Source organism: Amphiura filiformis, unplaced genomic scaffold (assembly GCF_039555335.1).
Source record: "Amphiura filiformis unplaced genomic scaffold, Afil_fr2py scaffold_31, whole genome shotgun sequence".
In the NCBI taxonomy this organism is placed as follows: Eukaryota; Metazoa; Echinodermata; class Ophiuroidea; order Amphilepidida; family Amphiuridae; genus Amphiura; species Amphiura filiformis.
This window is the reverse complement of record NW_027305495.1, coordinates 659,325-686,931: the sequence shown is the minus strand read 5'-3', so window position 1 is coordinate 686,931 and position 27,607 is coordinate 659,325. Positions and strand designations below refer to the sequence as shown.

General features: G+C 35.1%; 1 protein-coding gene across 17 annotated transcripts in view; it reads left to right on the top strand.

Annotated features, from left to right (window-relative positions):
- The window catches only part of LOC140143876 (muscleblind-like protein 1), a 485,567-nt gene that overhangs the window by 347,350 nt on the left and 110,610 nt on the right, over positions 1-27,607 (top strand). Inside the window, exon 1 of one of the 17 annotated variants that reach the window (XM_072165697.1) lies at positions 15,775-15,908. The exons of the other annotated variants lie outside the window; for them this stretch is intronic. Within the exon in view, the coding sequence (XP_072021798.1) occupies positions 15,879-15,908 (30 nt within the window). The 5' untranslated portion in view covers positions 15,775-15,878. Of the gene's footprint in view, positions 1-15,774; positions 15,909-27,607 lie in introns of those variants that run through there. 17 annotated transcript variants of the gene reach the window in all.

Below are 27,607 nucleotides of genomic sequence, written 5' to 3'. Positions count from 1 at the left end.
AAGGTTATGAAAACGTTTTATACTCTTAATATACCCTTTATATAACCCGACATTTAAAGGTTTTCTGACAACCTTTTGCGAATGATGTCGAAAACGTTTTGTGTTTGCTGGGAATACACTATGTTTCAGGGCCATAGCAAAGTTGAAAAATGTGGGGCGGCCATCATAAATGTGGAGCGGCCAAAATACAAATATATGCCCAAATTGAAATAAAGATATAAAGAAAAACATAACAAATTTGAAAAGTGGGGAGGCCATGGCATCCCCGGCCGCCCTGCTTGCTACGGCCCTGCCATGTTTTGCTATGTTTACAGTACTGTCTGCTCACGGGCCAACAACAATTGATTCGTGGACCATGCAGATGTGGCTGGGGGCCACCTGTAATAAAGAATCGCTGCCCTTATATAAACCTCATGGGCACAAGAGGTCACACAAATCTTGAGTGACATAAATTGACATATCTAATCATATTTTATCACTGCTCTTCTCCATCTGACTCATTAGCTCAGTTGGCAGAGCATCGGTCCGGTGATCCGAAGGTCCCAGGTTCAAATCCTGGATGGTCAGTGAAATTTTTTCACTGGCTGTCATTTATGTGTGTGGAGACTTGTGTTAAAAACTTTTCTCATATATTTTATCTTGTTGTCTTTCCCCATATATCTTGAGTGACATTAAATTTGAAATATCTAATCATATTTTCATTGTCTTTTTTTTTCTTTCCACATATATCTTGCTGATTCTACATCTATGCCATACATAGGTAAGTGATATAGTTTAATTACACAGCCTACAGCGCTACTTATTTAATTAGAGTAAATTTACATAACTTAAGTCAACATTTATGACCGCTGCCAAATTATGGTATAATTTTTACACCATCGCAAAACGAACACCTGTGTGGGAGAAACTGAAAGTAGCTCAAACAAATAAACTCACACTACATTATATCTTTGTCATGGTTTGTGCTCAGAAACATGATAAATGTGCATGAATTATACATTTCCTGCTTTCAGAGAACCTCTTAATATTCTTGAGAGTCTGATTGAAAAATAAGGAGAATTTAAGTCAACAACTATTGTTATTCTGAGGAAACATCCTGTCCATCAAGGAAGTGCTGCGGGATGACCCATGACCCCAAAACTTTTGCGGACATTTCTAGTGCTGGGCTCCATCTGTCCTTTTTGTTTTCTACTGTGTTTTGTAGAAAATTGTTTATTTTAAACACTGTGAATACCATTCATGTAAATGAGTATGGTAGTGTTGCAAAATAATGAGAATATGTAAACATGGCTCGAAAAAGTGGGGAAATTGGGAAGCTCCTTCCCAGGAAATGTTGCAGTTTGGAGGGAAATTCTGTTATTTGGAGGGAAATTTTGTCTTTTTTGTATATAAAAACATGCTATGGAAAATTTAGCTTGTTTCCCCGGAAATTAACATTTTTTCAAGCCCTGTATGTAAATGAGGAGGGGTGATTTCACCAAAAAGAAAATGCATAATGGGAATATGGAAATAAGGAGGGGTATTGTCACCAAACAGATTGCACATAATAAGAATATGCAAATGAGGAAGGGTGATGTCACTAAGTAGATCATGCATAATGAGAATATACAAATAAGGAGGGGTTAAGTGTCACCAACAGATTGCACATAAGAAGGATAATTATGCAAATGAGGAAGGGTGATGCCACTAAGTAGATCACACATAATAAGAATGTGCATATGAGGGCGTTAGCATCACTTAGCAGTTCCAGTTGAAATCCACACTCCCCCTGTGGAAGATTTTGGAAATACTTTCCACAGGGGGAGTATGTTTTTCAAATGTAATTGGTCAGAGTTAATCATTTTGAAACCCACACTCCCCCTGTATTATGTTTTTTACCTAGATATATTCCACAACTAGAGTGAGTATTTCAAATGGAAGTTAACCAATTGTCTATTCTATTCTAAACTCATACTCCTTATGTGGAAGACTTTAGCTAAATCTTCCTCAGGGGTAGTGTGGATTTTAAGTGCATAGTTTGGTATAGTCATAGTTCATAGTTGGGTATGGTCACTAATGAGTGCATCGATCATGTCTTTTTTGTCTTCAAAATAAATCCAATGTATAATACATAATAATTATGTTATTCAAACCCCGGGATTCAAACATTCTAGATTTTGAAAACTAGACCGCACTGTTTACCCTTGAAGCATAATGCATTATTGAAATCTGACACCGGAAGAAAGAATTCTTCCAAAACGTGAACGTGATGTCACTTAGAACCTGAAAATATGTTGCTGATTCAGCTTATTCAGGTTAAACTTGAAAAATGCTATAAAACTTCTGAAGCGTAATTTGCCTTTTCGCTTCTATATCTAACGGAATTTGACAAATGAAACAAATAAATTGAAATAAAATAATTTCAAAAATACCAGTTTTGATTAACATATTTGAGGACTGCACCCAAAATGCATTGAAATGAGTCCAAACATTCCTAGTATTGCTTCAGTGGTTCTTGAGACACATGTTGTACTTTTGGAATGATGATCAGAACGTGCAGGATTTCGCTGTATTGTCTGCAATTAGCCCCAAAATAGATAACAATGGGTGTTGTCTTGTTTTGGTTGAGTTGTGTTGTAAGCTTATCTGCCACGATGGGTGATTCTGTTGAATTTGCTCTATTGTTATTATTCAAGGCCCGTCCATCTTTTTTGTCAAAACATTTTTATCATTGTAATCAACAAGGGGTGAAATTAATGTTTTGAAGTTGCACGTGCTAAATTTTTTTGCACCAACTGCAAGAAATATTAGATCAAACAGGGATAGAAGTTTATTGTTGTTATGGTTTCCATCCAAGTTGTACTGAATAAGTAACATTGTAAAAGTTTCATAATTGTCAAAAATTTGAAATAGTGACATGTGTCTCAAGGATGAGATGATGAAGTTATATAAATAGTGTTTGTTATTAGTGTGGCCTGTCGTCTACCGGAAATGTACAACAACTCAAGTACAGGAGACTACATCACTTGAAGAATATTGAACTTGGAGAATGTAAGATTTACCTAAAGACTTACCTAGAATAGCTGCTTCATATTTTTTTTGAAATTGCAAATTTATGATAAGGAAATACTCCAGAAATGGCTATCAATATTTGTCTCAAATCATAGTTCGAGCTTGTGCACCTTACTAAAGTGAACAGTGGATTGTGAAGCATTCTAAAACCCAGTATTCAAAGATTTCACATCTTGAGTTAGCAATTATAGCAGTAACACTGCACACAAGGCAGCTACGGTTTAAGACACAGTGATTTGTGCCGAGAAAAAATATGACAGATATAAGCTAGAAACACCTGGCGCGCATAGATTTAATGCTGAATTATTCACAATATGTCTTCTCCATTTAGCGGTCCTTCTGGTTTGTACATAAGTGATGCGATCAAGTTAAATGAGTCACTTGAAAGATTTGTCAAGTCCCGTTTTATCGTATGATTTACTTGCGTAATTAACAGGCTACAATGCGATGACATCGTATCGAAATTGGAGTAACAATTTCGACAATATGGCATTATTTGTGTCACAGAAAACAATACAAAATGATGAATATTAAACTTTCTTTTGGCTGTATCTTAAAATAAATTGCACCGACATAAGCCTCATTATTTGAAATCGCATTTTTCATTCATGTATATTTAATGTATTGGAACTGGGATTATTTTTAATTAAAACAGGATTTTCCTCCGCATTATCATTTTCATATATTTTCATATTTTATCATGTCGAGAATAAAACAGTTTTAGCATCAGCCATTAAAGCTATTATGTTTTCATATAATCTGCAGAGATGAATTTTTAAAATAATTTTTTGTGAAACTGTACTAGAACAAAATTAAAAGGAATATATATTTGCATTATTTTGTTGGTAAGGATGTCGGTGCATGATTTAATGATGGCGTAATGAAAAAATAATGCAGGAACAGTGGGAGAAATGAGTGTATGAAGAAAACGCTTGATATAGGTTTGGAGTGGAATAAGAGAGTGAAGACTTAATGCTCTGCGTGCTAGACATGCGCTTCAACAGAAAAAGTGGGACGTTTTGAAATATTTTCTCAAAATATCAAGAGCTATCTTAAGAACTACTGAACCAATACTAGGCTTGTTTGTACTCATTTTACTGCATTTTTCATACTGATTCTAAATATGGTCATGAAAATTTACATTTCTGAAATTTTTGAATTTTTAAAATTTTGAAACATGTCGTCTGCAGTCGACACCCGCGTGAAGAGAGTTAAATAATGAGTGGGTGTGAGATGGGATAGCTAGCTTTCAGAAAGCTATTGTCAGCTTGAGTATCATTTTAAAGATTTTAAACACAAATATGATTTGTAAGACTTAAAATTGTTGTTACAATTTTATTTTCCCAATATTTCAAGTTGAGATGAAACCAAATCCGTTTTCCGCAATATGATTGAAATACCGATAAATTGGTCAAATATTCTGGAATATGGATGGTAAGTCTATATACCCAAAGTTAACCAGCAAAAGCAGCTTGCATCTGCTGCAGACATGCTGCATATACCATGACTAGCATACTGATTCGCTATGCATGATATTAGCCTCATTTCTAGTAAGCTTAGTTCAATGAGCTCTACTCAATAATTGGTTTAAAAGTTGACCTCATGTTGTGAAATATGAGTTTTTTACTCATCACTTTTAGAGGTCAATTTACATGTGTACAAGTGTATTAGGGTTGAAGAACTGTGTATTGGGAGATGATAGTGTTTGTGATCCTTGTGATTCTCTGGTCTTTGTTCAATTTCAATGGTAGCTTAATAGTCCTTTGCATATTGACAGAATTTAAGAAAGTTGTATGCTTTTACGCTGTGACAAAATGTATATGGAATGAATATCATGCACATGCATTGTAGAATGTTTAGTTCATGATTCATTATATTCTTTGAGTAAAGTGATTTTGTTGATCCAAGAAGTAGGCCTATCCCAAGAACCGCTACCCCCAGATTTGACCTCTTAACCCAATTACACTTTTATTACTTCATATTGAGTAAAAAGGGGAAAGCTCAACAGATTGAGTCACTTAGTTCTCAGATTGAATCACTTTCAAAATGTTGATTAATGTTGAGTAATAACTTGAGTACCAAGTGACTCGCTCTGCTGAGCTTGCCCCTTGTTGCTCAACATTGAGTAATTTTTATTTAGAGCGTAGATGAACTACCTTTCCTACATCATTTCTGATTGGTTAATATTCAATATATATTCATCCAAGTGACCAATCAAAATGCAGCTTCTAGCTCAATCCTCTTCAGGTTCGAATCTGTTACTGAATCGTCTGCAAAACAAAAGGGTTACACACAACCAATCCGTTGTGACAAAGAAGATAGCTTACCCTTCCCAGAATCCTTTGCAACATGATGTATCACCTCATTATACATCAAATGACATTTCTAGTACTAATTTGTACAGGTCCCTTTGAATTCATTTGAGAATAAACTGGCTAAACATGGGTTGAATAAGTCAAGAAAAAAACCCATATTCTGCAAGATCTGAATATGCTCTGTCACTATCAACTCATGCAAGTAAAGTAAAAGTTAAAAAAAAGGTAAAGGAGACGACCCTGTATAAACAGTGATCGGAGTGCCCATCTCTCTTTCTTTGGCGATTGGGCCAGACTCCTCCATGTAATGTTGCAATATGGGGATTGCTACACCTCCTCTACAGCGAGTCTGTTACCTTCCCAGCATTTAAGAATGCCAGTACCCATTTAAACACATGGGTGGAGGGGAGTAATCGAGATAAAGTGCCTTACTCAAGGGCACAACACGATGGCGTCGCCGGGGCTCGAACCCGCAACCTTCCGATTATGAGTCAGTACCCGTTCCGCTAGGCCACCGTGCTCTCAACTCATGCACTAGATATTAAATCAGTACAACAAATTAAAATGGAAGAAATGCATTGTGGGAAGTGTAAGAAATCCTCTCTGCTGTTGTATTGGTCTGCCCAGTGCTAGATTCTTAGTTTATGGCACCTACATTTTGTTAAAATAAGAATACCATATATTATGTATTATTGTCTGCATTTTATTCAGTCTCAAATGTGTGAATTTTCATGAACTTACTCACTGTAACAGTCACTATGCAAACCAGGTCTCAAGTTAGTCCAAATACTCAGGGTGTTTGCTTCAAAGTACAAAGCATGATGGTAAGCTTTGAAAAAATATTAGTATAAAATTTTCCCAGAATAGCTGCTATATGTTATTCACAGAATCTGACACTTTGATGCAGTTTGCTATTTTTGGGCTTTTTAAAAAGAAAGCCGGCCAGAGCAGTTCTTCTGGGGTATACCAAACCTGCCTGGTTATCAAATCATTCAGTGACAAGGTTCTCTGAATTTGACAGGTGCTAATTGAAGTTTTAATGTTATTGCATCAATTAACACCTAATAAATTCAGAGAGAACCTTGTTACTGATTAATTTGATAACCAGGCAGGTTTGGTTCACCCCAGATGAACTGCTCTAGCAGGCTTCCTCTTTATAGGCGAAAAGCTACTTGCAAATATGAAAACTGTTAGCAATTATTATGTGTCCATCTTGCAAAATTTAAAAAACATTCAGGACCATAAAACTTGCACAAAAATTACCATCTCGCTGCTGTAAAAGTGGAAATTTTTGTGTGATTACTTTTTCGCGCTTCGCCAATTTTGAACGATTTTCATTGTTTTTAAATTTGCTATTCGTTGTTTCCTTACATTGAACTTTACACCAAAAGAATATATTCCTCTGTTGTTATTTTCGTGGTAAAGCAGCTAGCAGCTTGGAACGCAAAAAACGCGAAAATAAATGTAGCGCAAAAATTTCCAATTTTACAGTACTCATTTCCTCCATTCTACCTGATCTGTCTACCTCGATTATTTCCAAGGTATAGTAGGGCCTCTCTAGTCGGGAGCTAACACAAAATAGCGTCTATAGACACAACATAAACCCAGCCTGGGACGTGATGGGCATATATGGCCCTTAACACTGCGTACTGACTATCCTATCGTGTAGCTGCACAGTCCTGTTTTGTAAAATCCTTTCATTTTTATGCACGGAAGTAACAAGTATGGGACAATATATTTCACAAGTTTTTGTTGTCTGTAGTGTGATATAATCATCTTGTGGAACTCTCTCACACCTGATGGTGATCCAGATCCAAATCCGGATTATTTTTATCCGGAATTGTATTCAGACTTTCAGTTTGATTTAAAGTGGATCAAATTTTAGTACTTGGTACTTGGCATTCCAGATCAATGAGAATCTGACAACAAAATCAGATGTGGATCTAAATAGAACATGAGCTGATCCAGATCCAAATTATCTTTTTTATCTATTTACAGAGTATTCAAATGTCAATTTGATCGAAATGGATCCAATTGGAGTACTTCAAATTGACATTGTTGAATAATGTGAATCTTAAAAGTACAAAATGATTTGGATCCAACATTATTCAGATCCAGATTATTTTGTTCCATTAACTTAATTTCAATTTGATCTAAAATGGATCAACATTTGGGAGTACTTGGCATTCCAGATCAATGTGAATCTAGATTGAATGAACTCAAAATTAATCTGCATCAGCAATTTCATTCAAGCTTCTAAGAATGTATGATATGGACATCATTTATGGATTTTAAATTTCCTTTAAAGCTGAGAAGGGATTAAAGAAGTGATATTTAAAGAAGGGATATTTAAAGCTGAGAAGGGATATTAAAAAAACACATAAAGAACTGCCAGATCTATATATGAATAGATTGAATAATTTACATTTTTTAGCCAAACAGACTGTGCAGCAAGAGGCAGCCATCTTGATTTGTCCCAACCTTGTTGCATCGTCATGGCGATGAATTTGTCTCGTGAAATTGAAAAGTTCAAGTCAATCTAACGACACTTATGTTTTGACTAGTACAGACTTATATGTAAATTTATACTTCAGGTGTGCTGTATACGGCAGGCCGCGCGGGCAGGTATTTTTTTACAAAGTGTCAGTTGGTAACGGGCGATTTTAACTCTCTTAAGGCTAGCGTAACAGCAGACTGTCATTTCTTCCCATCATGCATCATTTTATTTTTTATAAATATCACATAGTCTGTATTGATGATATTGCCAAATTAAGATAATTATTTTGACCAATGAGGTTTGAGATAAATGTTCAACATATAAAACTAATCCTGATAATGTTCTGTGAACACTGACTACCCTATTGGCCTATTCCAGTTGAAATTCATACACCCCTTATGGAAGACATGACCTTAATCTTACACACAGGGAGTGTGTGTTACGTACAAATGGTGTTACCTGAATGGGCGACTCCATATGACTCCGAAGACTTAGTGCAATGCATCATGGGATGTGGGTTATCATGGCATATTTCATATTGACTCAAATATAATATTAAAATTTTAAAAAATTACGGACTAAAAATATTGCCTCAGCGTCAACAAGGAAGTGCTTGTAATTCTATGAAAGAAAATGAAACCGCAACATAATATGATAAACAACTGGCTAAAGTCAACTCTTGTGATGAAGTATGCTGTTGTGAGGCTTTATAATTTTGCATATATTTACTTCCCTAATTCTAGCGCTTTCATATTGGTGCTTACAATAGAATGCAAGTTTCAGATACATAGATTAATTAGAATAATTTTTACAGAATTTACTAATTTCGTGGACTAACTTCCCACTTTATATAGTTTCAGATACCGAGATTAATTAGGACTAATTTTACAGATTTGACTAATTTTATGGATTGACTTCCCACTTTATAGAAAGCTATTACAGAAATTTTAATATTAATATTAGTCCAATAAATTGTGTTACTCTTAAAGCTACAGAACCAGGGTCAGTCGGCCAGTTTTCTTATTAATAATTTTTTTAATATTTTGCCATGTCAGACAATTATTAAAAAAATACAAGGTCCCCACAAAATACAACAGTAAACAGCAATTTTCAGTTTATCATGCTTGTTTTTTAGAATATATTAGACTTGTGGGATACAAATTACAAACAGGAAAACCATTTTAGTGCACATTTTATACCAAAAATATAAAATGCAACTGTTTATTTTCAGATTTTTGAGACAGCCAGAAGATTGCAATACACATTCTTTTTTCATTCTTTTGGCCTTAGTTTCAGAATGTTTTTAAAAACAAATTTACAGAGGCATGGAGCAAATAGATTTGCCGGAAAATATTATATGCTATTTTCAGAAAACAAAGTTACAACATGGCTGTGTCTACCAACACAAGGGATTTATAATATAGTTCACCTATTTCCCACAATATTCCAAAACCATTATGTTGCAAGCACTTTTAGTTTGAGACAATTAACCCCAGAGGGAGCAGAGTAGGCCTAGCTTTATACAGTTCAGGTGCAACCAACTTTAGAAATAATAAAAAGAATATAAAACCTTCGGTTCATGCCCGGGAGCCGTGAATAAACACGTAAACGAGCGTTCTTCAAAGACCATTGGTGATTCAGGCTTTGAAGCTGTTTTGTTTTGTGACATTGGATTCTATGCCTATTCTTAGTCTGCGTAAACTTGAAACCAGAGCAAACACGCTGAATAGTGTTCACTTTTGAGCTGCTAAGAATGGCTCTTTCAAAGTGAATAGCACCATATTGTGTACTTGTCTAGGTGCGAGGTCACGGTCTGTGACATGTGCAGTGTAAGGTAAGAGTCGCTACAATAAAAAACTGCTTGTTTTGACACCTTGAACAGAAAAATAAGTTTGAATTTCAGAGTTATTTTTCATGTTCTAGTTTTATAACCGGCGCAAAATTAAAAACAAATATTTCTTAACGTACAGGGAATTTTGCGATCTGAACGAACAATGTTTTCCCTTAGCACTTGTGAAAAGGATCCCTATGCTTATGCAACATGTTGGAAACACACAAAATGTTGATCGATGGTGAGGTGCAAATAGTGGGAACTTGGAAATTTTGACATTTTAGTAACTTGTTTTTCTTTGATTGGCTTTCACTCTTGTGGGTAGGAAGCTTGTGGCTGTTTCTTTACTTGGCTGTTCCAGTTTAATCCATTCACCCCCTGTGGAAGACATGACTGCAATCTTCCACACAGGGAGTGTGAATTTCAAATGTGGTTACCTGAATGGGTAACTCCATTTGAAATCTACACCCCTGTGTGGGAGATTACGGTCATATCTTCCATAGGGGGTGTATGGATTTCAACAAGAATAGCCTAGGGTTTATAACAAATTTCTGATGGAAAACTTGGGACAGTGTGTGATTAACATAATGGACAAATTTCAACGGCTTTGCTTTTTCACAGACAAAAGAAAAACATGTTTGGTTAGTATTGGGTGTCAGGAATGGAGTTCCAGCCAGTAAGCTTTTTATAAAGCCAGATTTTACCATGATAGATCTTGTATTATTTCCATGATAAATATTCATATAGCACTTTGTTGTTTCTATTATTTTAAAAAACAAAATTGGGCTCAAACAAGCTTAAGTAACCGCAGTTATGAATCGATGCATAATTGCAATTTTGATTTACATTAAGAGCTTGCTACTCGTAATAATTATTTGAAAAACTGACTAAGGTATTTGTTCAAATCTCATAAATATGATTAACATCAAGAACTTTCTGTATTTCACTTAAAATATGATAACAATTATTATAACTGGAAATATTGTTGTTGTGGTATTATACTAAACTAAAATTTAATAAAGATATATTCAATCGGGTACCCGAGTACATAATTACCAGTTAGTTGAGAGCCCTAATAATTATTTTAAAAGAGATTGCTATCAATTAGACTAAAGTAAAGTTTCATCAGGATATTTTTTTTTTCAAATCCCACAATTTGGATTAACATCAAGAACTTTCCCGGATCCCTTTTGCACATGAAAGGTAATAAGACAATTAGACAAAGTAAACCTTGATCAAGATGCATTTTTCATTTCCATTAAGGGCTGGGGTATGAACGTTTGGGCAGTATTTATTGTGGGACATTAGAGCACATCAGACATATCGAATTGCATTCTGAATCTGAAGAATGTCCTTCTGATATCAAATAATTTTGATTTTTGAAATTCGCATAATGTAACGCATTTTATGGCAAATCATTAAAAATTGATATTTTTGATATTTAACAGTACTTGAAGTAAACTTGATAAATCTGATGATTTATACTTAAAGTGTATGTAGGTGGGATGAAAAGCCGACGATCAATTGAAAATTTCGACCTTTCGTATCGAAGATATGGATATTTTGGGAAAAAATCCATATCTTTAATATGAAAGGTCAACATTTTCAATTGATCGTCGGCTTTTCCTCCCAGCTACATACACTTTAAGAATATATCATTAGCAGGGTTCGAAATTTTGGTTGTCCGGTTGCCCGGGACAACTAAAAAAGTTGCCGGACAACCAAAAATACTGATTTGGTTGTCCGCCGGACAACCATAAATCTAGCAAAAAGTCACATTTGTAGGCCTAAAGACAACCAAAAACTTAGACGGACAACCAGAAATTGTAATCTGGTTGTCCGTGGGACAACCATTTATTTTCCCTAAATTCGATCACTGATCATTAGATTTATAAAATTTACTTCGAGGACTGTTATATATCAAAAATTTGAAAAATATCAAATTTGCCATAAAATTTGTATTATATCATGATTTTCAAAAAATTCAAATTATTTGATATCAGAAAGACATGCTTCGTATTCAGAGTGCAATTCGATACGTCTGAGGTGCTCTCATGGCCCATAAAAAATACTGTCGAAACGCCATAAATGCTCATTCCAGTTCCCTTAATCCACTCTGCAGCTTACACACAATAACCTGTTCAACTTCTAACTTGGTAGGGTGCTGTATAATTTGTGTCTTTGTTATTTGCACATTTATGAATATTAATGACCTTATTTGCATTCTTTGTGTGGACAAACCTTTGTTATTTACAAATCTTTGTTGTACGGCCGCCTTAATTACAAACCGCATTATAATTTAAGTTCAAATCTTGTAATCCATAAATTTAGATAGCAAAATTCTGGAAAGTACACTTTTTCCGCTGATAACAAGTTTGAAAGGTGTGTTTGCTTTTTCAAATTGCCTCTTCATTAAACAGTCAGATGATTTTATTATTTGTTTACTTCTATTTGCTGTCAAACCATTCATACAAACAATGCATAATTGATATGTTAACCCCATGAGAACTACCTGCCGATTCGCCAAAAAGAAGTTTTCATTATCAATTGGACCAATCAGCAACATTGTTAGAATAATTTCACCACACAAAAAAATTGGGTTGAACTATTTGCAAAGCTCCATTCTGATTGGTGATTGAAGTGAAGATAACATGTATTTGACCAATCAGAGTCAATGTTAGATCCGCAGGTAGTGCTCAGGGGGTTAATAAGCTTTCATAAAACTTGTAGGAAAATAATGTTTACTATCAAACAAAATTTAAGTGCATCTATACAATCTACAAATACCATACCTGAAGATATCAGAAACCCACTTTTTTTGCCAAATCATATTTGCCAGGGATTTTGGTTGGAACCAACATTTCCTGTAAACAATTGTATCATTAATATATAATGCTTTTAAAACGTGAAAAGTGACTTGAATACTTTAAACTTTTAATAAAGTTGGTCAGAACTTTTAAAATCATGTTAAGCATCCACTTGAACAAAACAGAATATTGTCATTTCTTATAAAGCATTCATTTACTCAATAGCTTGCTTCTGTATTCCTTTTTTGTAGCAGCACCATATCATTGGTCAGTATGAACAAGGAATACTTCAAATATTCATCTATCAAGTCCGGTTTTGATAACCATGTTAAAGACTCATTTGTGTCGACGCAATTACGTGAGAATCGTGAACATGATCGACAAAGCTGTTATCATGACCTATTGACGATGTTCTGTTACATCCTAGGTGGTATTACGGGGTAGTCACCGGGGGTACTCAAGTTTGGTTTTGGTAGGGACGTGCGCTGAGATTTTGAAAGTGGACCCATAAATATACCAATTTTTCAAGAAATTTGGACCCATTGATATACCAAAAGTCAAAATTTTCGGCCGAATTTAACCCAAATTGTCCTAGTTTTTACAAATTTTCCCAAAATTTTGGGAAAATGTTGAAAATTTTTGCTAAATTAACGAAAAATTGGGCTATTTTCCGAAAAAATTGAGAAAAATTAGAAAAAAGGACCCATTCATATACCAAATAGGCTTTGAAAAAGGGGTCATTGATATACCAAGAGGCTGAAAATGCTACCCATATTTGCGGCACGTCCCCGTATGGTCATTTGTACTGAGAACCCCCCCCGGGGTAGTCACACTCACGCTGTGCGAACACATGAATAGCGGGTGTATAAAAATACATTAGAAATAAATACTTTGCTAAATTAAGTTGTTGAGCTGTGAAATGTGATCGGGAGGCTGTGTTAAAACATCCATGAGTTGATTAATTGTGGTATGATGATATAATTATCAGTAATTAGTGTTGGTCTGGATGCTTCATGTAGTGTGTAATGTTCTCTTTAGTTTAGTTACAGGAAATTATTGGCACACTTATTTTTCAACCTTCCTTCCCTGTCAGCAGTTATATTTATTAAAGATTATTAGTTTTAGTTAGATAAAGTGATTAGTTAATAATATTATAAAATTGTCGATTTTGATGGTAATGCTTGATGACATTAATTGACATTGGGCATAAATGTAAAATACAAAATGTATGATGGTTTCTAACATGGGGCTTAATTCCAGTTGAAATCCATAATGGAAGACATAACCTCACCCTGATATTCCCTATTGAAGTTGTTTTCCAGTATTTTAACCCTATCATGTTACTCTGAAACAGGAAGAAATGTTTCAGTTTTTCAAAGCATATTTTATTACAATAAAAACTGGCATAATACAAAAGCTGGTTTTTGATGCACTGCCAAACAAAATGGGCTATGCCAGTTGAAATACATATACCCTCTGTAGAAGACATTACCTTCAACGCAGGGAGTATGAATTTCAAATTGGGTTACCCGAATTTGACTCCCTTTGAAATCTAACCCCCTTTCCCCCACCCCCCCCCACCCCCCGTGTAGAAGAATAAGGTTGTCTTTCATAGGGGGTGTATGGATTTCAAATGGAACAGCCTTTAGGGCAATGAAAGAAGAAGTGAAACTAGGAACATTTGCCAAGCCAAATGACCTCACTTCCAGTGGCAAAGTCCAGTAACTTCTATCTAATAAATATAATTGAAATGTTGACCTCAAGTTGGGGGCTATGAGTTTTTGTACCCAAAGTATTCAAAGGTCAAGCTATGAGTGTATAAGCTAATCAGGGTTAAATAACTGTGCCATGATAGATGAGGCGATGAGCATAGTTGAGATACATGTTGAAATTGTAAGAGGAAGACAAACCTTATTCAGTCATTTGTATATATCTAAGTGTCCACAATAATGATAAAGCATCCAAAGTTCACATAATTGATCTTTTTTCCATGAAGAGCAAATTTGCAAGTTAAACCTTTACACTTTTTTTCCCCAAAGTTGTTGGTACACTCTTCATCCAAACTAGACTGCAAGATTTGGGACGATTTTGTAATTTTTTCCACAAAATATGCCATTCAATCAGTGAGACCAATAGCTTTAAGATCTGCCATAAGATTAGTAAATCTATGTCCCAAGCATTTAGGGTTAACACTTGGGGTTAGGATTAGGTATAAGGCTAGGGTGTCATTTCTATTCAAAAGTAAAGTAAGCCCTGAATCAGATATAAGGAAAAAATAATTGAATACTATAGCTATGTTGGAGTTGCTCACTGGAAGAATGCTATTGCAATAATGCATACGCATTATGCAGTGTACCTTATTAGCACCCGGGCACTTACTAAATTATAACATAACTTTACAAATGGGAATATAAGCATAAACATTTAAAATTCAATGTATTTTAAGTTTAGAAGGTATTGTATTTGGATATTTCATGGCATTCAGTTGTTCAAGTGCCTTGATAAGGGGGCGCTTAGCCAGTAGTCACTGTAAGGACACTTATTAGGGTAAGGGCGCTAATTAAGTTGAATACAATATTTGTTTTTTAAATTCCAGTTGTTGGAGACCTAAAATTTATGTATTTATGTTGATAGTGGGGGATATGTTGGTAGTGGGGGTTCTTTAAGAAACTAGAACTTTAACATACCAGAATGTTTTAGGTACTAGAATGTTAAAACCATTGTAGTTCAAAGAATGAGTTCATTCACAGGTTAAGACTTATAATTGGACTTATTTACACTTTTTAGAGAACTTTTGATACAGTGATGATGGTTGAAATTAATTTTTTTCCCTCAAATACATGCTTTATAGCAATGAAGTACTCGTTCGCAGCTTTTAGTGGTAGTGCTGATTCATAAAACATCAACCATGGTAGAGTTTTGTTGACTCGGTCAACAGACAGTGAAATTAACATTCCAAATTTGCATGAGTGAGAATGTTCTAATTCGATATGATTAATGTACAGTTGGTGGAGCGGGTGGGCAGTCGATAGTTATTCGAGGCCATTCACACTGCGGTGCAAAGAAAAATAGGTTAATGTTCATCACACTGAAAACCCTTCCAGGCACGTAGCGATATTTCATTCATGGACGTAGCAACGACACTGAGCCATCATGCTCGACTAATTCTGCCTAGCCTACCGTGCGGTATATGCTTTACTAGATGACTTTGCAAACTATCAGTCGACGACAGGCTCCTTAGCCCGTTTCTATCTACTGCCACATTAAATCAGTCGGCAGAGACGACATACGCATCAGTATTTTCTTGTCTTCACTGGTGGTAAGAAGGAGTAGCGGTGTCGTATGTACCGGAGTTTGCGAGCGTATTGTAGCATCGTATGCAAATGGACTTATGGGATATATGCTGGGTATGTATTATGCATATTTGGGTACCGATGCTAGAATGTCATCTTACATGTTACAATGTGCTACTTGCTACTGCGACACGTGGGGCACGTTTAAGATGGCCGACTTACCATACAACGGAATCAAATTGGGTACATTTGATGATAAGCACACAAACATGCGGAAATTTTTGCATGCAGGGTATCGTACACACTCCAAAAATCAATAGATTTAGTGATAGTTTTTCTTGTGGGTGTAGAATTGTAGGAGTGATTCATCATTGCCATTACGGTGTAAAATTAGATGTTTGTTTTTCAATGTATCGCTGCGAGATATTTCTTATTCATCCGATAATTAACATTGAATTCAAATTGTTGTCACACACAATGGATGCTTACAGGTGAGATGTAATCTTCGAGAGCGGGTTCGAAATTCTTTCATTTGAAGTGAATTCTTATGTAATACTGTAAAGTCTGATGTTTTCGCGGTAATAATTTTTCGAGATTTGTACTTATCAGAGCAGATTTGCAGTTATTTATATTTGCGATTACAAGCAGTTACACACTAAAGTTTATGGGTAAAAATTATTTTCACAGGCTTTTAAATTTGCGGTTCGGAATGAACCATGAAAATTGTGAAAATAAACTTCACGAAAATTTCTGTGTTAATACAGTGTTTCTTTGTGAGATTTTGCTGTGCCTTGGGCTTACAGGTTGTTTTTTTGTGACAGCGGATATTTTTGTGCTTTTAAATGGCCGCTATTTATACCCCATGAAATGTGCACAAAATTGCAATTTCACAATTATTGTTTTGAATTATAAAAATTGAACATTTCTGTGGAACACTATTTTTTGTGCTGAACAGTCAGCTGCTTTTACTATGAAAAGGAATAATGCACAAATAGGTTTCTTTAATGCATAATTTGAAAACTCAAAATCTGAACATTTAAGAACCAGCAAAGTAGTTGAAAACCCCCCAAACTCAAAAAAGTACATATAAATATTTCAAAGAAAATATATACTAACATGAAACTATTACTTACTTATGCTGTATAGCTTACAAAATTTGACTAAAAAAAATAATTTTGCAAGAAATTGATCGGTTTACAGTATTTTTTAGCATATGCAAAACTGGGGTAATTGCAAACTTCATACACATTATGCAATATTTTTGCATGAGACTTGATAAAAAAATATTGATATCGGTAAAAGATAAAAAATCTCTGTAAATTTTGTTTCTGTTTATGCAATTACCATGAAATTTAAGAACACATGAAGGAATCTATGTAGAGTGCGTAAAAGGTTCGGAAATTAAAAGAAAAGTGATCGGAAGAATCCATATCGTCAAAATTTCTCGCAAAATAGAATTTCAAAATCAATGGTGATTCCCCTATGCATGTACACATTCTACCTACTACAGAGTGTTGATAAGAACACATTGATCGTCATCGTTAAATTTGCATGAGCCAATCTGATAGATGTGCCAAGTACGACGACGAAAATTGCACCTCCGCTGTAGGCCAATGTTAGCAACCTCCTAAATTAGGTTAAAAAATCAAACTTGTTTGAAATCAGTGAAGCGGTGAAGATAAATGAGCTGTTCCGGTTGGAATCCTTACACCCCCTGTTGAAGACATGATTGTAACTTCCACATAGGGAGTGATGGTGATTATTAAATGGAGTTACCAGAATGGGTGATTCCATTTGAAATCTACACCCCTTGTGTGCGAGATTTAGGTCATGACTTCTACAGAGGGTGTATGGATTTCAATTGGAATAGACCAATCGCACACAAAGTGATCACGTTACTCTTTTTTCCTTGCTGTTCCCAAATCTTGCCTAAATACCCGGCATTCATTGGATTTGCCTGGCGGAAGTTCCTTGTATGGATGTGAAACATTAGATTCAAGAGGGACACTTCAAATTAGACGCAAAAGATGCGGAATAACATTTTGGTAATGAATCATGGAGGATAGGGAAGTTGGTAGCAGTGTTGCCACACTCATCATATAGTAGACCAATTGGGTGACTTTGGAATGTTTTTGATAATTTCTTTAGAAACCACTGGCTTTGAAGAAAATATTTGCTGACTTTGCAATACTAGCCATTTTCCTAAACCATAGAAAACAACATCAAATTTGATCAGTGATTTCACCAGCCATTTCAACAGCTCAGTGCTAGAAGTGGGTAAGTGCAATAGCTACCCTGTGAATATAGTATCTCATCTATACATGGCAGCTATTGCATTAATACCTACTCCTGGCACTTAGCAGTCGATTTGTGAGTTGAAATTTTTGGAAACCCTGAAATTTGAGTATTAGCGAGGAGCAACTTTCGGCAATTTCCTGAAAACTGTGTTTAAGAGAAAAATTTAATCACTTTCCATTGATTTTACCAGCAATTTGGACTTAAATGTGGGTAATTCCATTTGAATTCCACACCCCCTTGTGGAAGATTTCCTAACTAAAGTCATCCACAGATGGTGTATGGGTTTATAATAGAATAAGACAATAATTGGGTAACTTCTCTTTGAAATATTCACTCTAGTAGTGTGGAAGGCCATGCTAGAGTGAACATTTACATGGGGAGTAAGGGTTTCAAAATAATTAACCCTAGCTAATTCCATTTGAAAAGCATACTCCCTCTGTGGAAGACTGCTCTAAATCTTCTGCAGGGGTATGGCAGATTTTGAATTACACATCCCATTGTTGTCAACCCTGGGAGTAATTGAGGAGCAACCAAGTTGGAGCCTCAGACTCGCTGACTGACTCATTCCACTGTTCTAGGCCTATCCAATGCGATATATCGCAATTAGCACCCGACTTAACCAGTGACACGCTCGGATTGAACACAGCTTTAGCAAAAGCTCAAAATTGTAATGAAATTTTGAAAAATTAATGGAATAATAAATTCCATCAAAGTATTTTGTAATCTACCCAAGTAGATAGACCCTATTTTTAAATGAGAATAAAATGTGCCAAGTATTTGGTCAGATATTCTTAAAATTTTCTTAGGGATGTTTTCAGAGATAAACTTGTGGATTTACTCATGGTTAATCCAAGCGGCAGGTGCTGGTACATAAGCCCTCTCCACGCGGAGTCGACTGCAGACGACAAGTTTCAAATTTTCTTTGAAAATTAAACAATTTCAGAATTGTACATATTCATGACCATATTTGGAATCAGCATGAAAAATGCATTAAAATGAGTACAAACCAGCCTAGTATTGGTTCAGTGGTTTTTAAGATAGCTTGTAATATTTTGAGAAAATTTAACTTAAAAACTTGGAATTTTTATGCTGAAGCCTATGGCCAAGCATGCAGATCATTAACATTTGGGTTGGTGACAATTTACTGGTTATGAAAATCATTACATATTTTTGCTATTCTTTTGAACACAGCAAAGACTAACTTAAGAACCACTGAACCAATTCAAGGCATGTTTGTATCCATTCAAGTCCTATTTATATGAATTTTTCAAATATAATTACGATAATCAATTTTTGAGGAAAAATTTGGTTGGATTTGGCGACTTTTCGCACTGGGAGGGATTATACACAATGCTTGAAAATTTGCCTGAGCAAAATCTCAGGTGGTGTTGTATACTACTACTATATAGTGTATAGATTATGAATTTGGGTTATAAGCTCCGTTGAATTACGAATAAAATTATGAATATGGGTTAATGTCATTGTTGTAACAAAGAAATGTATTACTCATCTCTAGTCTTTTGAGACAAAAACCCAAAGTGTCGTATGCTTCTGGGGGGTTACATTACATATATATCGGAAGCTTAACAATGCAATCTGTCATATATGGAATCCCTGTGACCATTTCCTAGTTTGACTAAACCATAATGGTCTCTTTTGCAAATGGCTTAGTTCAAGCCTCCATTTAAACCAATGTGCCCCAAAATTTGACCTGAAGCTGTGGGGGATGAGTTTTTGTACCCAACATATCCAAAGGTCATTTTATGAGTGTACAAGTGTATTAAGGTGAAGGAACTTTGTCCTAGAGATTGTCATGTTTGAGATAAAAGTAGTTGCTATGCAGAACTCCCTGTATTAGCTTCTGAGCCCCTTGCGTTCCTCCGTCATCCTGTTTGTTTTGATTCTCCCTGAATTAGCCACTGAGCCTCATCAGTTCTTCTGTCATCCTAAGGGCATCCCATTTTTTATCTGGATGTTCATGCGATTTAATCTTTAAAAGCTGACAATCTGATTTTTATGTCCCGCGTGGCTGACGAGGAGAAGGCTTGTCAGAATTTTTAGACGGTGAGGTTTTGAAGCAGGTTTTTGATGCATTTTGTGGCGTGATGTTTCCATAATCAAAGCAAAGTCTGTACGAACTGTACATGTCATGTTTTTGTATTATGAGTCTGGATATTTGGGTGCATAGGGCATTATAAGTTTATTTATATATGGATCGTTGATATAAGGCTTCTGTGAGATTCCCATAAAGGGATGATCGGTAATTTGCCAGACCAGAATTCCCGTAAATTCATCAAAGTTGAGATTTTTACATTTTTGGAGCAAGCACAAATTTGCCAATAAACTGTAAAAATGGTAAATGTGAACGCAATCTAAAATAGACCAATAAAATGTGAAGGAAGGATAAAGCAGAGAAGATGTCTTACACTTCCCACAATGCATTTCAATTTTCTGTACTGATTTGCTATCTATAGCCAAAATAACAAATTCTCGATCATGAGAGGATGTACCTTCTGCGTTAGCGTACTTTTCATAGAATAACACGTTCGTGCGACCTGCATGACCGAACCTTGACCTTGCCTAGCAACGACCGTGTGATTGGTCAATTCTCAAAAGCTGTGTTTGCGCCGTAAGCGCCGGTCTTTGCGTAGTACGCTTCACGCAAATAACTGTGCGTACCCAAATTGGCTCTGATGATCGAGAATTAAATATGTTGGCTATAGTGCAACATGGGTCGATAGTGACAAAAAGTACCTCAATGAACATTGCAGAGCACATCCAGATCTTGTAAAATGATATTTATTTCTTGACTATTGACCCCTGTTTAGCCAGTTTATTCTGATCATGAAAGCAAAGGGAACCTGTACAAAGTAATAGGAGTGTCATAGAGGTGATGCATCATTTTGCAAAGGATTCTGGGAAGGGTAAGATATTTTCTCTGAGTTTAAATTATGCACATACTTTTATTTCTCCTGCAAATGTGGCTGTCGAATTGGAAACTGGGTTAACTTACATAAGAACACAAGCGAATTGGAAACTGGGTTAACTTACATAAGAACACAAGCGTCTATGCTGGGGATGGCCAGTGACACTTACAAAATGAATAAAATGTTTGCAATATGGATGAAATACTTACTTATTATCACCAAATTAGTCTTATTTATGGTTGATATATTTTGGTGATCATTGGGTAAACCAAATGCTTTGCACCAAAAAACTCTTGATTGCCCCTTTAAAGTATGTTCGAGTTCCAAACTGATCATAGATTATGATGTATCTTTAGGCTGTTGTTGTCAACGAATATGGAAGCAAATTTGATACACAGTGTATTATCTGAAGTCTTTCTTTTCATTATACAGCCTGTATTGCCAGAAAAATCTTATGTTTGCTACAATATCTACATATCATACAAAGTTGTTCAACTAACCCAATGAAATAGATTTCCCACACTTTTGATGAAACTCACTTGATTCTCAAAGATTTTGTATTTATACATAAGCCTGTTTTTACAAACTGTGGCAAACTGAAGTGCTGTAGAAACTGTAATGTGTGTATTTTCTCTGCAGTGTTGTCTTAATCTACAAAGGTTACTAGTATCTAAACCCAGATGTGGAATTTTTAACTACCCACAATGCATTGCAGTTTCCTGCCAGGAAAGTTTGAATCCAGATTTAGTTTCTGCTAATAAGTAATCTCATTGTATTATTATGTAAACTTTGCAGCAGTTGTAGGGCCCTTGTGTTAATTAAATTGGTGCTATTTAAAGCAGATGCACCATGCATATTCTTAGATCCTTTGAAGCCTATCCCCAGGTCTCGGAAATAATGTAAAATTTCAGGGAAGATAAACCAAATTTTCAACAGAAGATAATCAAATTTTCCATAATTTCTTGGATATTTTTTAATCTGGGAAGCAAAATTTCCCGCTAATTCCAAATATTCCCAGAAAGGAGCTGGCAAAATTTCCCGCTAATTCCAATATTCCCAGGAAGGAGCTTCCTAAATTTTCAACTTTTCTACTGTAAAATTTTGAACAGTAAAATAAAGCCATGTGTCTTGCATCATTACATGGGAAGTAAAATTTCCTTCCAAAAACCAACAAATCTAAGGAAAAAGCCTCCCAAATTTCTTACTCTTTAATTAGAGAAAGAAAATGTCATCTAACTGCCTAAATTGAAATTACAAACTTTTTTAGTCATGTCTGTACCAAAAGACACGCTATCATCCAACCTGCAAAATGTGAACAGTAGAATGGCTCCTTGTGCATTGCATGATGGGAAGACATCCAATCCTCCAAGTGGTCTGCGTCCAAGTCCCTGCCGATGACTGATGCGGTATTACATTCTGAATGGCTGGAGATTTGTGTATTTGCGCTCTAGGAATTTAGATTGTTGTTTTTGAACAAAAAAAAAAAAAAGGTCCAGGGTTCTTGTTGTTTACATAGAAACTTAAGCTGGGGACAGATTGGGGGGAATTGTATTTGTAGTAGAACTGGTTATTATGTTGGGTTTTAAATTTGAAGCATAACAATGGCGCGGTGTGCTGAACTATTGGTGCTAAACCGCAGATGTGACCTGTTTCTGTTGAAGACCTAGAACGTGTTGTCAGCCCATATTTTGAGATAAATGTCTTTAAAAAGATGCATACCATCAACATTTTTATTAAATTTGTAAAAAAATTTAACCGGAAACTCGCTAAGCGAAACACCTCAATTTTTCATATTTGCATGTCAGAATACCCGCAAGCACAAAACGTTTTACAAAAAATATTTAAATGTCAGGTTTAAAATGTTTCAATAACATTCAGAAAATATTAGTGAAAACTTGATGCAAAACATGTTAACAAAATTTTATTTAGTATTGTCAAAATATTTTGAAAAAATGTTTGCCAACAAATATTTTGCAATAAAATGTTTTTTCATATAAAATGTGTTTCCATGACTTTTATATAACCCAACATTTAAATGTTATTAAAACGTTAGACCAATACCAAAATGCATTTATAATGTTGTATATAAAATATTTTTTGTGTGTGTTTACTGGGTACATGTAGCAGTATTTTGGTTGAGTCACACATAGCTCTCGGTTCACACATAATCCACATTCACTGGGGTATATTTCTTCTCGATCAAACCCACCTATTTTTCAGCTGAAAACAATGGAATACAAAAGAATTGGCCACTTCTTTTGGCTAAACAGTATAACTCCCACATTGGGGACAATCAGTGCATTGTATTTGAGCTATAAGCCTTTGAAGTAATGAAAAATTTCTCAATTTTGATTTTGTGTCAGGTATTATAGGTATAAATTGTTTCCACAATTTTGGGAATGACAAATGTGTTAGAAAATATACAAAGATGAAATTTACTGTTTGATTCTGAACAACAATAGGAATGACTGTTAACTTATAACCTTCATTGTAGCTTCCAAATTTTGACCAGAATTTTGATTTTCTGGCAAGTTAAAAATGTAAATCAGGGAACAATGCCTTGGTATGATAAATGTGTTGGGAAAAAGATTAAAATAATTATAGAGCTATGATTAACTGCTTAATTTTGAATAACACTTGGATATTTTTTCCCTTTGGAATGACTATTACTTTGATCTTCAAAGTTACATAAAAGAAGTGAAAATCTTTAAATTTGTTAGTTTCTGGTAAGTTTATATGCAAAACATTGTACATTGCCTTGGAATGATAAATGTGTAAAAATATGTACAAAATTATTTCAAATCGAAATGGAGTAAGTGATTGTTTGAGCAGAACAGAAATCACCATTCATTCTTTCAGATCACATTATTATTTTGAGAAATCATCTTATCAGAATGCAGGTCAAAATTGTCACCTATTGTCTTTCTTAGTGCATTGACTTGTCAATGGCTGTACTATTTTGATAAAAGAAAACTTCATCAATCATTACATTAGCTTTCATGTGTTAGATAAACATTTTTCCAAACACATTAATGACGTTACACAACTGAAAATCATTCACAGTTACCTGTTTTGAGGAAGTGAAGGAATTTATTTATTTTGGCCTCAAGTTGAGCAGTACGGACTGTGCCATATTGGGTATTCTGTGACTGACGACACCGAGCTGAAATGCAAGCTACTCTGTACAAAGCAAGTGCTTCTGTACCTGATGGAAATTATTTTAGCTTACAGATGCCTATTATGAGAACCGCTATAATAACCCCATTTCGCTTACTAGTAACTGTTTGTGTAGGCCTACTCCTCACAAAATTGTGTGTTACACCAGAAAATCAGTGTGCATTCACATAATGGTCAGTATTAAAACAAATGATTGCAAACTTTCCAGCCGGTTTCAGACCTACCAAATCTTTTTCTCTCCATGTAAAAGAAGACATTTGACATTTCAGACTTCAAGAAAAATATTTCATGACGACGGATGACTTTTACTTATATTTTTATTAAGTATTCTCATATTATTGATTTAGCTTGCACCTATTATACTTCAACAAACATAATAAACACCCAGTGTAATATTGCGCTTTAGTTTTGAAAAAAAAAGATGGAGGCAATTCATTCATAGCTTGTCATCACTCATATCAAATTGTAAAGATAACATATGTTACATATTTGTGACACTTGTCAAGGAAAAAAGTCAAAAGTTGACTATATTCAAGTTGACTTTTTAATATAATCTATTTACATTATAAATATGCTACAGTTTGCCACAAAATGCTTTAAAATAGGGCACCCACTTAAAAAGTTACAACAATTTTAAGAGTGAGATAAAGGAAGCACTATTCTTTTTTTTGTCAAGAACTCAAAAATACCGTTTCCGACATGCAACCCATTTATCTCGATCATGACACATTTTAAGAATGTTGGGTTCAGCTGTATAAGACGTGCCAGCATACATACATCATAATGGGCAGTGATCATGTTTCGTACATGCCATATTTTGTAATTTGTCTTTTTAATCCCTCGCATTGACTTTTTAATAAATCCATTATGTGTGAGGTTTCGAACATCCACATCTGCCGTGGCACAGTTCTGCACCTCCAATACGCTTGTACACTCATAGAGTGAACTTTGGATGTTTTGGGTACTAAACCTCATACCCCGTAATTTGAGGGTAACTTTTGAGTTGTGAGTTTTGAATGGAGGTTTTGAACTCTGTCATTGGAGATTGGATCATTTGGGTAATTTGTAATGTGACAAGACTTGTACCATGTGTCAATATATCATCATCACTAAGATTATCATCTATAGCCTAAGTCTTGATGATGATGATGATGATCACCATCATCATCGTCGTGAAGATGGGCTTTGTTTGTTGCGACATAATTTGATGAATTTTGGGTGGCGGAATAGGGCTTTCAGTTTTGCATGGGAGCTGGCAGATGTTTTGCGGAAATTTGAGTCATGTGTGCTAGATAATAATTGGAATGGTGTCACACTTGGCAAAGTTACTCTTTCAATTTGTCTTTGCGACTTGGGAAAAAATGAAATCTGCATTTTGCCCATGTGTATTTTCTGGTTATGTAGAAAAAAACCTTTCAATCTGAACAATGAATTTTGTCTTTTTAAGGTAAGTGCTTTCACGTTTACTATTTGTCCGCTTCAGTACCACATCTATGTTTGGAACGTCAGTAGGACATCTTAGTTTGATTCTAGGCAAATTACTAATAATCCCTTACAAATGCATCAATAGCAGCAACATGCATGCTTATAGCCTAAAGACTTCAACATAAAAGATCCAAGTTTTGAGATATTTTCTCAAAATATCAAGAGCTATTTTAAGAACCACTGAACAAATACTAGGCTTGTTCGTACTCATTTTAATGCATTTTTCATGCTGATTCCAAATATGGTCATGAAAAGTTACATTCTGAAATTTTTGAATTAAAAAAAAAATGTCGTCTGCAGTCGACACCCGCATCGGCTGTGGAGAGGGTTAAGAACAAAACAAAGGCTTTTAATGAAAAATGTGTCCTTTTAATTAAAAACAAATCTTTATATTTGAAAGTAAATATCGAAAGACTTCATTCAAAGTACTCCTCCAAGCATACTCGGATTTACGTAAATTGCGAAACCATCCAAAAACATATAAATTGCAACATAGTAAGTACCTTTTAGTTACACTTGAAAGGAATTTGTATATTTCCATTTTCACATTCTTTTCAATAACAAAGTATGACTCTATATGTTCACAAGTATGTAAACATGAAGCGCAGCCCTAATCACCTATGTGCCAATTGATGCATGCGTTATGAATATGATATTAAGCAGTACAAAAACATGTTTCAATTTGCATGCATGCCTTCTGCTTTTCAGAGGCACTGAAACCGTAACTAATTTTTAACTCGTCATTTTTGTGCGATTATTTCTCTACCAATTTCACTGACTTGCCGTTTGATTTCTTTTACTCGTACTGAGCATACTGGGTCTGTGACGGGTTGGATGAGGTGTAGGGGAGGCAAGATCATACCAAGATCATAAAAAAATCCCTTAAAAGGTCCACTTTGTAAAATGTGCCCATAAAAGGTCTAAATTTTGCGAGTGCAAAACCCTCAATCCATATCCGTGGTAATTTGTCCCTAACAAGTCCAGATTTGTAAAAAAAAAGGCTGGCCAGAAAAATTGTTACAATAAAATCTCCCAAAATAAACTGAGAGTATGGGCCTGATTTCTCACACCATACCTGTACGCGAGGTTGATAATGTTTCGAAACGAGTGAACATTAATCAGCGCATAAAAATGATAAATCTTTACAGTTGATGTGCTCCAAGGTTCGCAGTCATACATATTGGGTGCGCCGCCGATTGTGGCATCAAAATATCATATTTTCTTTGCCTATATTAAGTTATTGGGACATTACCCTGTCAACTGCTCAGTGCCAGAAGTGGGTTAAGTGCAATAGCTGCCTCATGTAGCTGTAATGTGTAGATGAGTACAATATACTAGCGGAAAGTGCCAAATATTCACAGGGCAGCCATTGCACTTACTCACCGTCACTGAGCAGTCTAGGTACGCCGAAGCTGTCAAGCATGTTTTGTGGTAGATATGCCTAATGAGCTCAAGATTGCGCAAATCCGGTTCATTTTGGGAGATATATTATCATATTTAGTAAGGTAATACTGTGTTGTCATTGTCAACCTAATGTGAAAGGCCTACTGATTGTGAAAGTTTACTCAAATTAAGCCTGACTCAATTCATGTTCCAAACTATAAATGAGTCATATTTATACCTCATACACCTAATAAGTATAAAAATTGACCCAAATTATGTTCATTTTGCAATATTTTTTTTAAATTTGAACTAAAAATAGTAAGTTACTGAAATGTAGATGTTGTCAACATTATTTTATACAACATAGACTTAATTAGTGTAATTTTGACTCAAATCATGTTCGCTTTGCAATAAATTTGTCACAGTTTGCCTTTTTACCTTTAAATAGCACAGTTAATGAACGTACCATGTTGTCAATGTTATTTTATGCAACATACGCCTAATGGGTGTAAAAGTTTACGCAGAAACCATTCCTTATGGGAC